The 15,000-nt window shown below is 42.9% G+C and overlaps 3 protein-coding genes across 4 annotated transcripts in view; 2 read left to right on the top strand and 1 right to left on the bottom strand.

Moving 5' to 3' along the window:
* Positions 1 to 793: 793 nt before the first annotated feature.
* Positions 794 to 4,992, top strand: LOC108260166 (zona pellucida sperm-binding protein 3). Its single transcript, XM_053677121.1, has 8 exons — positions 794 to 1,271; positions 1,660 to 1,775; positions 1,865 to 1,965; positions 2,472 to 2,646; positions 2,877 to 3,003; positions 3,385 to 3,470; positions 4,003 to 4,108; positions 4,243 to 4,992. Exons 1-7 carry the CDS (start codon positions 888 to 890, stop codon positions 4,082 to 4,084), a joined length of 1,071 nt encoding a protein of 356 aa, XP_053533096.1. The 5' UTR covers positions 794 to 887; the 3' UTR covers positions 4,085 to 4,108; positions 4,243 to 4,992.
* A 245-nt stretch (positions 4,993 to 5,237) lies between these two features.
* On the top strand, positions 5,238 to 11,086 carry rangrf (RAN guanine nucleotide release factor). 2 transcript variants are annotated; one of them, XM_017459374.3, is made up of 6 exons: positions 5,238 to 5,305; positions 6,036 to 6,125; positions 6,671 to 6,787; positions 6,910 to 7,072; positions 8,914 to 9,008; positions 10,424 to 11,086. In XM_017459374.3, exons 2-6 carry the CDS (start codon positions 6,061 to 6,063, stop codon positions 10,530 to 10,532), a joined length of 549 nt encoding a protein of 182 aa, XP_017314863.1. In that variant the 5' UTR covers positions 5,238 to 5,305; positions 6,036 to 6,060; the 3' UTR covers positions 10,533 to 11,086. The 2 variants fall into 2 exon arrangements, with proteins under 2 accessions (XP_017314863.1, NP_001188207.1); NM_001201278.1 differs by having other exon boundaries at positions 5,288 to 5,408; positions 10,424 to 10,574.
* Positions 11,087 to 11,885: 799 nt separating this feature from the next.
* slc25a35 (solute carrier family 25 member 35) overlaps positions 11,886 to 15,000 on the bottom strand; it is a 6,373-nt gene continuing 3,258 nt past the window's right edge. The window contains exons 4-6 of the mRNA XM_017460240.3: positions 14,702 to 14,854; positions 13,065 to 13,199; positions 11,886 to 12,911 (exon numbers count right to left, since the gene is read on the bottom strand). Of these exons, the coding sequence (XP_017315729.1) occupies positions 12,747 to 12,911; positions 13,065 to 13,199; positions 14,702 to 14,854 (453 nt within the window). The 3' untranslated portion in view covers positions 11,886 to 12,746. The remainder of the gene's footprint in view (positions 12,912 to 13,064; positions 13,200 to 14,701; positions 14,855 to 15,000) is intronic.

The raw sequence follows: 15,000 nt of genomic DNA, 5'->3' as shown, positions 1-15,000 counted from the left end.
TTATTTACATTTACATTTATATTTACATTTATATTTATTCCTTTAGCAGATGTTTTTATCCAAATCAACTTACAAATGAGGAAATACACGTGAAGCGGTATATCAAGCGGAGAACATTACGAGTAGTGCTACTGTACAGGATTTATAATCCAGTTCTAGAGGAACAAAGTGCACAGTCGAGGAGTAAGAGCCAGAGTGAGGTGTTGTTTAGGATAATTTGGGGATAAGTTAGGGGTTAGTTAGGTGTTCAAGGAAGAGGTGGGTCTTTAGCAGTTTTTTGAAGATAGAGATAGGTTCTGCGGTCCGGGTTGAAGTTCATTCCACTACTGAGGGACAGTGTTAGTGTGAAGGTTCTGGAAAGGCGTTACTGAATGTCGGTCAGTAATCACATATCAGGTGAAGTGTATGTGGGCGGGGTTATATCTGGGGGCGTGGTTTAGTAGGTACAGTAAGGTTATTCTTTTCCAGGTTCAGTAGAGAAAATGAGAAAAGCACATAGCTAAGTTTTAAGTTGGACAGAAAATATTTTTATTACGGTTCTATATTAAGTAAAAATTAAACTGAGTCATTTAGACCTGAACACAACAAAAGTGTTAAGAATAAATAACATTAATATTATTAGCGTTAATAGAAAAAAATATGGTTACACTCAAACTTCTGCTTTTAACAAAATATATAACGTGTATGAAAGCATGAAAGGATCAGACTAAATCATTTAAATTTTGCTCCTTTCCACTGGTTTAACTTCCGCCTTTTTGTTCAGGTGGAATTACGTCACGACTCATTAACTGGCTGAATTAAGGGCGTGGCTCTGAGATAATTGAGTGTAAACCTTAGAAATAGGCCCTGTGGGCTCGGTCTAATCCGTTATAAACACAGTAAAAGGCATGATGATTATGAAGAGTTGTTATTGTACAGATCGGCTCGCGCTCACGGCGGTGTTAACGGTGTTAACGGTGTTAACCGGAGGCGCGCGCGGGGCCCGCGTTTGGAAAGACGGCCCGCAGGTCGGACCGGATGGGAGACAGTACAAAACCGCGGGGATCCAGTCTAGAGACTGGAGCAAGCCGCTGGCTGTCAGCGTGCACTGTACCGAAAACAGCATGGTGGTAAGAGCGCGCGCTGATCTCTACGGTACTGGGCGGCTCGTGACCGCGAGTGAGCTGCGACTCGGACCGGAATTCTCGGCGGGAAACTGCGGGGCGATTCAGCGCGAGGACACCGAGGTCGTGATTACAGCGGGACTGCACGAGTGCGGCGCGTCACTGCGGGTAAATACCGAACCGAGTGTGTTTAAACACTTACCAACACCGACTGAGGTTAACTTTAGATTGAAACTTATTCGTATGTAAATTAAAGGTCAGGTGGGCGGGGTTTATCCAGCGGACAGGACATAATAATCGCATATATCAGGTTAAATAATAATCGCATATATCTCAGCATGGGTGTGTCTCACCCCGCACCGCACACTGATGAGTTTCCTCAGGGTCAGGGATAAAATTTCTCATCAAAAACATTTCATTGTAAAAAGCCTGAGAACTGAGGTGGTGTTACAGCTCCACCAGGCCAGCAGAGGGCTCTGTGGGTGGAATCACAAACACTTCCAGTTTATGTCATGGTCATGTGACTGCTCTAAAGGTGGGGCTGTGATAATTCCAGGTTGAAGACGACAGTTTGGTTTACTCGAACACTCTGTTCCACACTCCACCCCTGAACCGCTTTGGCATCGTCAGGTCAGTGGGTGTGGCCATCCCCCTCGTTTGCCGCTACAAGAGGTTAGTGTGGGGTCTGTTTCATCATGGCTCTTATACATACTTGTATACTAACACTCTAAAAACCCTTCTCATGTGTGTGTGATGAACAGGACTCACTTTGTTAGCAGTAATATCCAGTCAATTCCTGTGAGCCCTGCCCTTGTGATCTCCTCCCCAACCACGCCTGTGTTCTCGCCTCAGTTAGCGACCGGTGTGTTTCACTTCCCGTTTCATTACACTGTTTATTAAGCCGTGCCTCCAGGATTTCATGATTTTGCAATCACAGAAATTGACACACAATCACGTGAACTCTGCTACATTTGGAGGAGTGTGCAATTTTTCAGAATTACTGCAGATTCACACGTTTTCCACAGATTTTGTCAAAGTCCTCTTCGATTCACATGTCGAATCTGAGTACAGCTAAAAGCTCTCACTTACCTACAAACATCACTGAAAGAGCGCACAGAACTTAGTGTGATTGCAATTTCACCAATTCAAGATGTTTTCACAAATTCCGCGCTGCATCGCAAGTTTTTTAAAAGCCGCAACAAAATGAACAATTTTGGCTGAACGATCACAAAAAACTGCTAAATCCTGTACGGACCGATAAATACACATGGTTCAGATAACTGTAAAATGTAAATGAGACATTCTGAGGAGTGTGTTACCCATAATGCACTGCTGTGGGATGGGTGTATCTTCTGCATTGTGTTGTAGATGATTGGATATCTGCGAGATCGGTGGACATGTTCAAGTCTGAAGTCGTCAGCATGGTGGCGTCTGTTCTCAGCGCTCGTCACAGTGTCTTTAAACTCTTCCTGGATCGCTGTGTGGTGAAGCTGGGGCCTGACACTGAAGCCATGCCCAGTTGTGACCCCATCAATTACCATAGGTCAGAGCCACATCCCTCACCTCACATTTATGCCAAAACAGGAGCACCTCATTCAGCAGATGAGGGGTGGTCATTAGAGTGCCCCCTGGTGGAAAAAAGGGATACATTTATTAATTTTGTTTATTTCTGGGGAATTTATGCATCTCTGTAAAGTTGCTATCTATTGTTAAGTGCTATAAAAATTTAATTCCAAAGCTGACTGTGTGTGTGTACTGTGAACTGTGTTGTAGGTGTCCTGCTGACTCAGGATCAGCTCAGTCCTCCACCTCCTTCCTGCCCGGGGCAGATGGTCATGTGCTGAGGGTGAAACTCGACCTGCTGCGTTCACTCGGAGACAACGGATTCCCCGGCTCCTCTGTGAGGAAGAGTTATGCTTCCTACTTAATGACTCGACTCTTGCAGTACAGGTTTAACACTGCAATAAAGTTGTATTGGGAGCTGGGGGGTGTGTGTGGAGGGGGGGGTTGGGACAGACAGTGAGGGAGGTTAGCTTTTAGGCAGTGGTTACTGTGAAGTTTCTTGTTAAAATAGTGCTCAAGAATGATTGATTACAACATGCACTGTTTGGTACACAACCTCAGAGCTTTTGAGGTTGTGTGATTGTGAGGATAAGGGTGAGGTAGTTGTGAGGGTGAGGTGGGTGTGATTGAGGTTGTGAGGTGGGTGTGATATTGAGGTTGTCGGGTGAGGTTGCTGTGTTCCTGCAGTTGCTGAATGAATGTGTTTTTATTCCTGCAGATGTTCCTCACGTGCTGGATGAAGACGGTTGATCCAGTTCAGGAGAAGAACTCTGTGAATAGAGCATGTAGCTACATGGGGAACAGGTGAAAACCACATTACACTGCTGTTCCTTTTTGATTAATCCAACTATTTATTTCAGCTGATTTCTGCTGGCTCTGAGTTCCTGTCCTCTGTGAGCTGAACATGTTCTGTTAGAACTCAGGACTCTTTTACTGAGTTACTGATTCGGAACTAAAGAATTCATTCATGAACAGTCAGAAAGAACAGATGAACAGCACCGTGTGAATAAAAAGCTTGTGCAGTACTCGCATTATCCAGGAAGAACCTTAACTCTGTCTGGGGAAAACCGTGAAATTACAGTGTGCCTCAGTTCTGTTAAATATTTCTCAGTACTCTGACTAAGTGTGTAAAATGAAACCTCATTCAAGCTCGATAAATTTTATTAAAGGTGTAAAGGTCAGAGTCTGAGCTGCTTATCTTTCCCGTACTTACACTGACACCCAGTGTTCAACCCTGGAACTGCAGCTTAACATTTAGCACAGCAGAACATCTTTAACCTTATTCTTACACCAGACGTGTGTGTGTGTGTGTGTGTGTGTGTGTGTGTGTGTGTAGCTGGAGCAGTGTTGATGGGAAGCACAAGATGTGCAAGTGCTGTGATAGGAAGTGTGATTTCTTCAGACAGAGGAGTGCATGAGGCCCAAGAGCATTGCATCATCAGGTAACGTGTGTGTGTGTGTGTGTGTGTGTGTGTGTGCACGTGTGTGTGTGTGTGTGTATACATTACATGAACATTTTTAATGGATTAATATTGTATATGTATGTGGTTAATTTGATGTTTTTGTTTGGTTTCAGGCTCTGCGCCGCTCACACTCTGCTCCATCGTCCTGCAGAACTGAACTCTATACTGCATCTCAATAAACCCTCAGTACAATCAAGTGAAATTTATCACACATGCAGCACATGTTCCCATCCTGGTCCTGGCGATCCCTCTGTCCCGTACATTTCATTAACAGCGGCTCATTGTGTGTGTGTGTGTGTGTGTGTGTGTGTGTGTGTGTGTGTGTGTACTGAAATGTGCAGCACAAGGTGTAAGTTTTTCTCCAAGACCAAAGCTTTAACCCTGTACTTTACAAATGTATAATTCCAGTCCTGTTCATTTCCTAATTAGCTGATGTGCTAAAAGTTAAGACACAGTGTTCACAGTGAAGTGTTGTGAAACGTTCAGGGTTTCATCCTTCTTCTTTATTAACTGCTTTGTTCAACATTTTGGGAAGGGAACTGTGCCACAGTGCATCAGTGGTGAGCAAGCTTCCTGAAATCTGTACCCGAACTCGACGCGTCTTCTCACACGCTGGGCGGAGCAGAACAAGGCCAAGTCTGGTGAAACACTTCTAAAACAGGTTCACTGCATTTCCTGTATGAGGGAGATATGAAACTGGTCCATATCAGAACCTGTGTGTGTGTGTGTGTGTGTGGTGGATTTTGAATGTGTGTGTTCTTGTGATTGATGGGTATAAACTGTGTTTTAAGTGGCATTATTTAGTTGTTAATCACTTATTGTGATTGAATTATTTGTCTATAAAAATTCCAGATAGACTTGAATTGTTTTTTGGGATTATTTTACCAGCATGGTATTATACAGTGTGTACTACATGATACTCCTCCCTTCGTTTTCATCATCTTTAAATCACTGTTGGTGTTATCAATGGAATAAAGTTATTATTCATCTAAACACTAAGGCCTGTTACACTAAGTGCAGATTTAACTGAATAAAAACGGAGTAAATGTGATTTGTGATCAACGTGTAAAACTACATTTCCAATGATGTAACGGAAGCACGTGGAGGCCAAAATATTGCGTCACATCCGGGTAATGGCGGCCGGAGCTCAACTCCGTGACACGAATGTTAGCCTCGGTAGCTAACTAATAAGTTGAATGTTTACATTAAAAGTCGGGTATAGAGTGTATATAAAGAGTTCTTTACCTCATAATTTGCGGTAACAAACCGTTTGGCGCAGGTATTTTCCTAAATAAATTCTGTGAGGTTTGAGAATATGTATAAATATGTATTTATTATTATTAGTAGCAGTAGTTATCTCCGATTTATATTTATCTTCATTATCAGCTCTTATTTGGCGGCTTTCTGACCGGATTTATTTAATAACTTTTCACTTTCCACATGTCACTTATTTAGAAATATATATTTTACGCAGAGGTTATTTGTGTAGTTGTGTGAGATTATAGCAGAATATCTAAATATAACTTTTATTTTCCACCTGAATTTTCTGTAATGAGGAATAACACAGAGATGGTGGTGTTAAAACCTCACAGTTTAATAAATGTATTATTCTGATGTAGTGTTTTACACAGTAGTGTCAGTACTACTTAAAGTTATCTAAAATTTAAAATGTTCTAATCGGGAATAATGTTTTATTTCAGTAGAAATCTTTAACCATAAAAATAATTTAAATGTGAAAGGATCAGTTTAAACTGAAAATTGTGTATATCTATGAGTTTAAGAGGTCAGATTAGTGGATGTAAAGATCACTCTGAATAGACCACCGGATCGGGTTTTATTTTTAATTAAATAAAAAGAATGAATAATTTACATTTGTATAGAAGTATGACATAGATCTGTTTTTCAGTAAGTGTGTGTGTGTAGTGTGAACGATGACTCGGCCTCTGTTCGGTGGTGCCATGTCCGCTGTCCTCCCCTCCAACACCAAAGACATCAGGTACGATTCTCTCTCTCTCTCACACACACACTCACACATACACACATTCACACACACATGTACACTCACACTCACACATACACATTCACACGCACATACACACTCACACATATATAGGTGTGACATCATCAGACATGGCCCCTGTAGACCTTTACGCATTTTGTGCAGGAGCTTTGAATTTTAACATGGGTTAACTCCTCTCTTTACCTGTCCATCTGGAAGCCCCGCCTCTTCCCCGTCTCACATTGCTAATGTTTCTCTCGTCTCCACTCGTCTCGAATGTTCCTGTTTGAGAGATGTCCTGTCTCCGCGTCCTCGCTTTCTGCCACGTTAAACACTGAGTTGATGAAATAAAGGAGATCACCAGCACTTTTAGAAAGTTAGAGGAACAAATCTTTCATCTTCAGTACATTAAACACACCTCACCTCACAGTGTACACCTGTGGAGTAGTGATGAAGGTATAGCATACTGCTTCACACCTCTGTCTCTCTCTCTTTCTCTATCTCTCTCATTTTCTCTCTCTGGCTCTGTCTCTCTGTTACAGTGAGTTGAGGGAGATTCCTGATAATCAGGAGGTCTTTGCTCACACACACACAGATCAGAGCATCATCATAGAGCTGCTCGAGTATCAGAGTCATGTGGAGGATTCACAGGCCGCCAGGTAATACACACACACACACACACACACACACGCATGCACACGCATGCACACATGTCCACGCTTCCATCACAACCAGTACATGTTCAATCATATTGAATTAAAATTGTGTGTGTGTGTGAGAGGTATCACTTTGAGGATGTAGCAGGCAGTAATAAGGTGATGGAGGCAGGGCAGATGGAGGTGATGGAGGTTCAGTGTGTCCCTCAGGAGCAGCTCTCTCTCAGCCAGTGCAGCTCAGCCTGGATCCTCACCGGAGCTCAGCTCATCTCCAAATTCAATGAGGAGGTCTCACACACACACACACACACACACACACACACACACACACACACACACACACTGTATAACATGTACACCATACAGTAACTCACATACACCTGAGTGTTACATATCAACTACAGATACAGTACTGTAACGTGTATTACACCACTGCTGGTGCACTACGGCTGTGTCCCAATCTGTCATGTAATACACTATAAGAGCAGGTAGCGTGGGTTAGTCCAGGCATTCAGCACCGCTAACACAGATAGCACACATTGTGTTCCTCTGTCTCAGCTTTATGTTCATCATCTGTACACATTTACATCAGAATGTTTACTATACATATCACTTTACTAATATTAGATGAGAGTATTTGAAAAACAATAACCTATAAAACTATATAAATATAAATTGACCTGTGGCTGTGTCCCAAACTGCTGTACTAAGAGCCAGCTATATGGTGGTAAACACTACTGTGTAGCATTATGGTGGTTTGGGATGTGATCACTGGATGATCATCAACATGACCATTAGTTCTTCTTCAGAAAGTTCTGACTGAAACTCATGAGTGCACACACACTCACGCTTATTCACTCACACACACACACAGCTGCTCTCACACACTCTCACTCTCTCTCACACACACACACACTCTCACACACACGCTTATTCACTCACACACACACACAGCTGCTCTCACACACTCTCACTCTCTCTCACACACACTCTCACACACACGCTTATTCACTCACACACACACAGGTGCTCTCACACACACTCACTCTCTCTCTCACACACACACACACACACACACACACACACATTCACTCATACACACACAGCTGCTCTCACACACACTCACTCTCTCTCACACACACGCTTATTCACTCATACACACACAGCTGCTCTCACACACACTCACTCTCTCACACACACACTCTCACACACACTCTCACACTCACGCTTATTCACTCACACACACACAGCTGCTCTCACACACTCTCACTCTCTCTCTCTCACACACACACACACACACTTACTCACTCACTCACACTCGCGCGCACACACACCGCTGCTCTCACACACCGCTGCTCTCTCTCTCTCTCTCTCTCTCTCTCTCTCACTCTCTCTCACACACACCCACACACCCCGCTGCTCTCACACACACTCTCACTCTGACGACTTGTTGGAAATTCTGTTAAAAGTTGTGAAATGTGAAATATTTTAGAAGGGAAGCTGAACTTGTGGTTCGCTCACTGAGAGAGTCACTTCCTGTTTCATAACTCCACGTGACCTTCTCCCTGACCCCCATGAACCTGAGCGAGCTGAGTCTGAGTTAAACTCCAATAAATCCCAGGTTTTATCTAAACAAGATCAGATTCTTTCTTAGAGGTTTGAACATGAAATTCTGATCTTCAGACATCACATACGAGCCAAATACACTATGAATACATATCTGATATCTGATATGAGCCCTTAGTGGTCTGAGTGATAGATCAGATATCTAATGTGAAGGTTCTCAGGTCCGATTGAGGTTTTCCTGCAGAACCTGTACCTTATTATTATTATTATCACTGAGAGATTCTCACCAATCACAATCAGTCATGATCAGTAACACACTATGGGCCACTAGGGGTCGCTAGTGTGTGTGTGTGTGTGCGTGCGTGCGCGTGTGTGTGTCACTAACAGGAACAGTTTAAAAGTGTAAGCTCAGTGTTTAAATTCAGTAAAACTTTACATTTCAGTTCAGTATAAATTTACATTCTATATATAGTATGGAGTGTATGATGATGATTAATGGAGATGTGGCCATCTATATTACTCTGCTCATATGGGACTGGGTGTGTGTGTGTGTGTGTTGCCAGACAAAGAACATAGTGAAAATCCACCTGTGTTTATTCCGTCTGCCGGAGTACACCACTGACATCCTGATCACCTTCAACGACCCGTTCAGCATCAGGTCTGTTATACACTCACTCACTCTCACACACTCACACACTCACTCACTCTCACGCACTCAGTCTCACACACACACTCAGCCCCGTCGTGCTCTGTAACATTAGGTCATTTCAGGGACTCCAGTTCACACACTGAATCAGATTTAGAATAGTTATAAAGATATACAGTGTGTGGTAGTGCGCGGTTATAGCGAGTGTGTGTTAGTGCGCGGTTATAGCGAGTGTGTGTTAGTGCGCGGTTATAGCGAGTGTGTGTTAGCGCGCGGTTATAGCAAGTGTGTGTTAGCGCGCGGTTATAGCGAGTGTGTGTTAGCGCGAGGTTATAGCGAGTGTGTGTTAGCGCGAGGTTATAGCGAGTGTGTGTTAGCGCGCGGTTATAGCGAGTGTGTGTTAGCGCGAGGTTATAGCGAGTGTGTGTTAGTGCGCGGTTATAGCGAGTGTGTGTTAGTGCGAGGTTATAGCGAGTGTGTGTTAGTGCGAGGTTATAGCGAGTGTGTGTTAGTGCGAGGTTATAGCGAGTGTGTGTTACATTTACATTTATTCATTTAGCGGACGCTTTTATCCAGAGCGACTTACAAATGAGAAAAATACAAGCAAAGCGATGTATCAAGCCGAGAACAATGCAAGTAGTGCTACTGTACAGGATCCATTAATTGAGTTCCAGAAGAAGCAAAGTGCAGAGTAGAGGTGTAAGTGCAATTATTATTATTATTTTTTTAATGGGTTGGTTAGGTGTTGACGGAAGAGGTGGGTCTTTAGCTGTTTTTTGAAGATGGTGAGAGATTCTGCGGTCTGGATTGAGGTTGGAAGTTCATTCCACCACTGAGGAACAGTTAGTGTGAAGGTTCTGGAAAGGGACCTTGAGCCACGCTGAGTAGGCACTACTAAACGTCGGTCGCTAATCAATCGCAGATTGCGAGAGGGAACGTAGGCCTTCAGGAGAGAGTTGAGGTAGGGGCGCTGTTCCTGATAAGGTCTTGTACGTGAGCATCAAGGCCTTGAATTTGATGCAGGTGGCTACAGGAAGCCAGTGGAGGGAGATGAAGAGGGGTGTGACATGGGTTACTAGTGTGGGGTGGGGTGTTAATGCGCGGTTATAGTGAGTGTGTGTTAGTGCGCGGTTATAGGTTATAGTGCGCGGTTATTTAGTTTATATACTTACAGTTTCAGTTGAAGGTGAAAACTTCCCAATTTAAATTTACATTAACACACGTGTTAGGTCAGACATCAGTGTAAATTTAAATTGGGAAATTTTCACCTTCAACTGAAACTGTAAGTGTATAAACTAAATCCTACACAAAACCCCCCTTTGGGAATAATACTTTCCCTCTCTCTCCCCCTCTCTCTCTCTCCATCTCTCTCCCTCTCTCTCTCTCGCCCTCCCCCCCCCCCCCCCCTTCCTCCCTATCTCTCTCAGTCCTCTCAGCAGTAGCAGTAGTGCGAGTGCTGATGGTGTTTGGACGGTGCAGGACTTTCACACACTTGTTCAGTCTTTCCAGCTGCTTGACCCTGGAGTGTTTGGATAACACACACACACCTCTAAAGTGTTAATAAATGTGTTATCATTTTGTGTTTTCTACATTCTTGTTTGGAATGTGTGTGTGTTTGTGTGAGTGAGTGTGTGTTTGTGTGTGATATTGGATTATCACAAATCCTGTTATAAAAAAAGGCTAAGTATTTTGTTACTAATGAACAGAGAATAAATCACACACACACTCATACACACACACACACAGAGGAGGTTTTATAAATATTTTATTTGAATTGTTTGCTGTATTACAGGCTGAACATCAGCTTTATTTACACATCAGTCCTGTGATGAGTGTTAGCATTGGCAGCAGTGTTAATCCGGGTGTAGTGTTAATCCGGGTGTAAATATTAATCCAGGTGTAGTGTTAATCCGGATGTAAGTGTTAATCCCGGGGTAGTGTTAATCCCGGTGTAGTGTTAATCCCGGTGTTCAGCACTCAGTACAATCCCTAATAGGAGATAATATTAACTCTAACAGATTATATTAATGTAACTAAACTCCCTCAGGTGGAACTGATGTATGGATTTAAAGTAAATTCACTGAGCTTTTCTTCAGCGTGTGGATTTCTGTTCATTTTAAACAGTTTTTGGAAATAGTGAAACTTTAAATCTAAGAAAAGGACTGAAGTTTCCATGACCCAGAGGAGATGTGATTCATTCAACGCTGCTTTGAGGAATGACGTTAATATTTACACATGCAAAAACCACTCGAATCTCTACACTGAAAAAATAAAACACTCATTAAATCTAAACACAAATGAAACACTCGCTGCTGGTCTGAGGCTTGGTCCCCAGTGGCGTTCTGCACCCTGCACTGTTCTCACACGCATGTGTATGTCACGTTAATGTAAATAATTACTGTACCTGTACTACATGAATCGATCAGGTTCACTTTACATAATTCAGTTCATAATTAAAAACATCTTTACATTAGGTTTATCATAGGTTTTGATAAGAAATGTAATATTTTATATAACCCATACGTAAGAGTTTCTTCTTAAATCTAACCGAGTACATATTCCATTATTGCACTGTGCTACAGTATGTGTTCAGCTACAGTATATGTTGTACCTTGCGCCGACTGGTGGTTATTGTGTGAAGCACAACAAATTAATTTAAATTCTAAGAAGAGGGCCTGATCAAGTGACGAGTCACGTGAAACCATGTGCATTCTTAAAGGCCACATGTGTAGGAGTGTGTTACAGTAAGGCTTCAGGTGAGTTATTATCCATATCTGATTCCTTTACACAGTTCACTCATATTTATTGCCGTATTAAACCTGCTGTGTGTGTGCGTGTGTGTGAGAGACTCTCCTAGGACACTGTGAATGAGCAGAGACACACAAGCTGTTTGAGGCTGGAGATGAATCTATTTTCATTATGCAGTCAGTAATAAATACATCATAGATGAAATGTACATCCATTAAGGACTGAAGGTAAAAGCTGCACAGTGTCAATCATACAAATAAATTAATAAAATCCAGTTTGCATAATTCAGTCTGTTACATCTGGTGGTTATTATTATTATTATTATTATTATTATTATTATTATTATATCAGAGTGAGTGGAATATGAACTAGCACACAGCATTACACAGTGTTGTACTGTAGTATAAAATCAAATATTCTGTCAGTTATGAGAATTTATTTTGACCACTCTGTGAGTAGTATTGGATTTTATTACTACACCGTTGTTATTATTGTAGTTTATTTGGTATTAAACGGTTTTATTACACACTATTTTATAGAGGTCGACCAGTTGATGGGTTTTGCTGATTAATCTGCACAGATAACTGATTGTTGGATCTGTCGGTAATCTGTACAAATCCACACCATTGCGGCGCGGCTGAGAAGAGCCTGCTGTCGTTATACGTTATGAGAGCAGGCTCTAGAGGTGAAATAAAAACCATCACTGACTAATTTTGTTGTGTTATTTGAAGTGTTTTTTAATTAATCTTGGATAGCTCTGTTTTTTATTTGTTATTTGGAGTGTTACTTTTTGGTTTGGTTTGGATTTATATCTTTTATTTCCTTTAATATTTACTATTTATTTTATTTTAAAAAGTACAGTACATTTTCACAGTACAGGCTCAGGTGGTAGAGCAGGCTGTCCACTAATCGCAGGGTTAGAGGGTCGATTCCCAGCCTTGGGCAAGACACTGAACCCCAAGTGTCTCCCGATGGCAGGCCAGCGCCGTGTGTGTGAGTGTGTTAACTGTAGTAATGTGTTCGTAGCTGGTTCCAGAACAACAATGAGAGGATGGTGTGAGGTCCGAGTCTGAAATAGGACGCGCCCAGACCTTTATACAGACCAAATACACCCTCCTTCTTCATGGTCTTAGAGAAACAGTCCATGAAGCCCTGGTACATCTTACCCTGCACACACACAAACACACACACACATCAAATGTTTAATGAAATGCATCAATTCCAGTTATTTATTACTGCAGGGTGATTGTGTGAATCAAAGCCATACAGGTCTCAGAAGGGGTGTGGTCAGTGCTGTGGGGTGGAGTCAGTGAACTTTACCTTTCCCAGGTGATCCACAGGCTGATTATAGAGCCGTGTGCTGATGACGTCAAACGGAGTCATGAACAGAACGACCACAACACTGCTGATCATCCCAGCACAGAGAGACACCAACCAGCTATCGGCGGAGAATATCTGCATGCAGACAGACAGGCAGAGAGAGAGAGAAAGCGAGAGTGTTAGTGAACATGTATACAGTGAGTGTGTTTGCAGAGCTAATTAACTGAACTTATCAGCAGTTTGGAATGTGTTCAAACCAAACCAGTTTATTTTGTATTTCCATCTCGCACACACACTAAGTTTCATCATTTGTGTGTGTGTGTGCGTGTGTGTCCACCTGTTCGGACCACATATCTGTTCTGCTAATCTCAGTATTCATCTCATTCCTGAACTGTGCCAAACCGGTTCTGAAAGAGATGAGAACCTGAGGGAGCCATGTCAGCACTTCAGGACTGCTTTGAGCACAAAGACAGGAATCTGTTCAGAGACGCTGCTACATACTACAACACCACAGACTTGGAGGAATACAGACCTGAGTCTGTCAGGATCAGCAGCTCCACCTCCAGCACCACCACACAGAACACCGGCGCCCCCCAGGGCCGTGTACTCAGTCCACTGCTGTTTACACTGCTGACTCATGACTGTGCTGCAAAGTTCAGTTCTAATCACATCATCAGGTTTGCTGATGAAACTACAGTCGTGAGCTTCATCAGTAACGGGGATGAGTCAGCGTACAGGGAGGAGGTGAATCACAGAATGGTGTAGAGACAACAATCTATCTCTTAATGTTGATAAGACTAAAGTGATGATTGTCGACTTCAGGAGAACCCGAGTGGACCACTCACCACTGAGCATCAACAGAACAGCCGTGGAGAGAGTCAGAAGCTCCAGGTTTTTTGGTGTACACATGACTGAGGACCTCTCCTGAACTCTCAACACCACCTGCCTAGTCAAGAAGACCCAGCAGCACCTCCACTTCCTGCAGAGGCTGAAGAGAGCCAAGCTTTCTCCTCTCATCCTCACCTCCTTCTACAGAGGGACAATAGAGAGCATCCTGACCAGCTGTCTCAACGTGTAGTACAGGCACTGCACAGCTTCCAACCACAAGACCCTACAGCAAACAGTGAGGACATCTGAAAAGATCATCAGGGTCTCTCTGCCCAATCATCTACACCTCCTTCAACAACTGCTGCATCCACAAAGCCACCAGTATTGTTGAGGACCCTCTCACCCCTCTCATGGATCCTTCACCCTTCTGTCATCTGGCAGAAGGTACAGGAGCATGAGTTCCACCACCAGCAGTCAGTTCTTCCCTGAGGCAGTCAGATTACACCCTGCTGCCTCCCAGTGCTCACCTGGGCTAACCCACACCTAACCCAATATGACTCAGTACCACTGCACTTTACACACCTGCATCAGTCTCTTTATATTATGGAACTCGTTTTTGCTGCCAGTCCTGCTGTTATACTCACTGCTGCTACATCACACAATAACTTACAGTTTACAGACCATGTCCTGTGTATTTACAGTCTTGCACTCATCTCACACTGTTGTCTATTTGCACTTTATGTACTCTTGCATATTGGTGTGTGTGTGTGTATGTGTGTGTGTGTGTGTGTGTGTGTGTGTGCTTATACCTGCAGGTCAGTAATGAGCTCTTTAGCGATGGAGAAGGTGGAGAGCTGAGATGCAGAACCCACACTGACCCTCGGCACCGCCGCACTAGAACCTCGCCACAGTCCCATAATGCCGTGCTCCCTGTGGATCACCGACAGAGCGTGCATCATCCCCTACACCACAGACAGTGAGAGAGAGAGAGTGAGAGAGAGTGTGCAAATGTTTGAAATTTAAAAAAAGAGAAATATTATTATTGTAATTACTGTTTATAAAGATGTAATTATTAATTATAATGATAAATATTTCTAGCTGTAACTTT

Source organism: Ictalurus punctatus, chromosome 28 (assembly GCF_001660625.3).
Source record: "Ictalurus punctatus breed USDA103 chromosome 28, Coco_2.0, whole genome shotgun sequence".
Classification (NCBI taxonomy): domain Eukaryota; kingdom Metazoa; phylum Chordata; class Actinopteri; order Siluriformes; family Ictaluridae; genus Ictalurus; species Ictalurus punctatus.
This window is presented reverse-complemented; position numbering and strand designations above follow the sequence as displayed.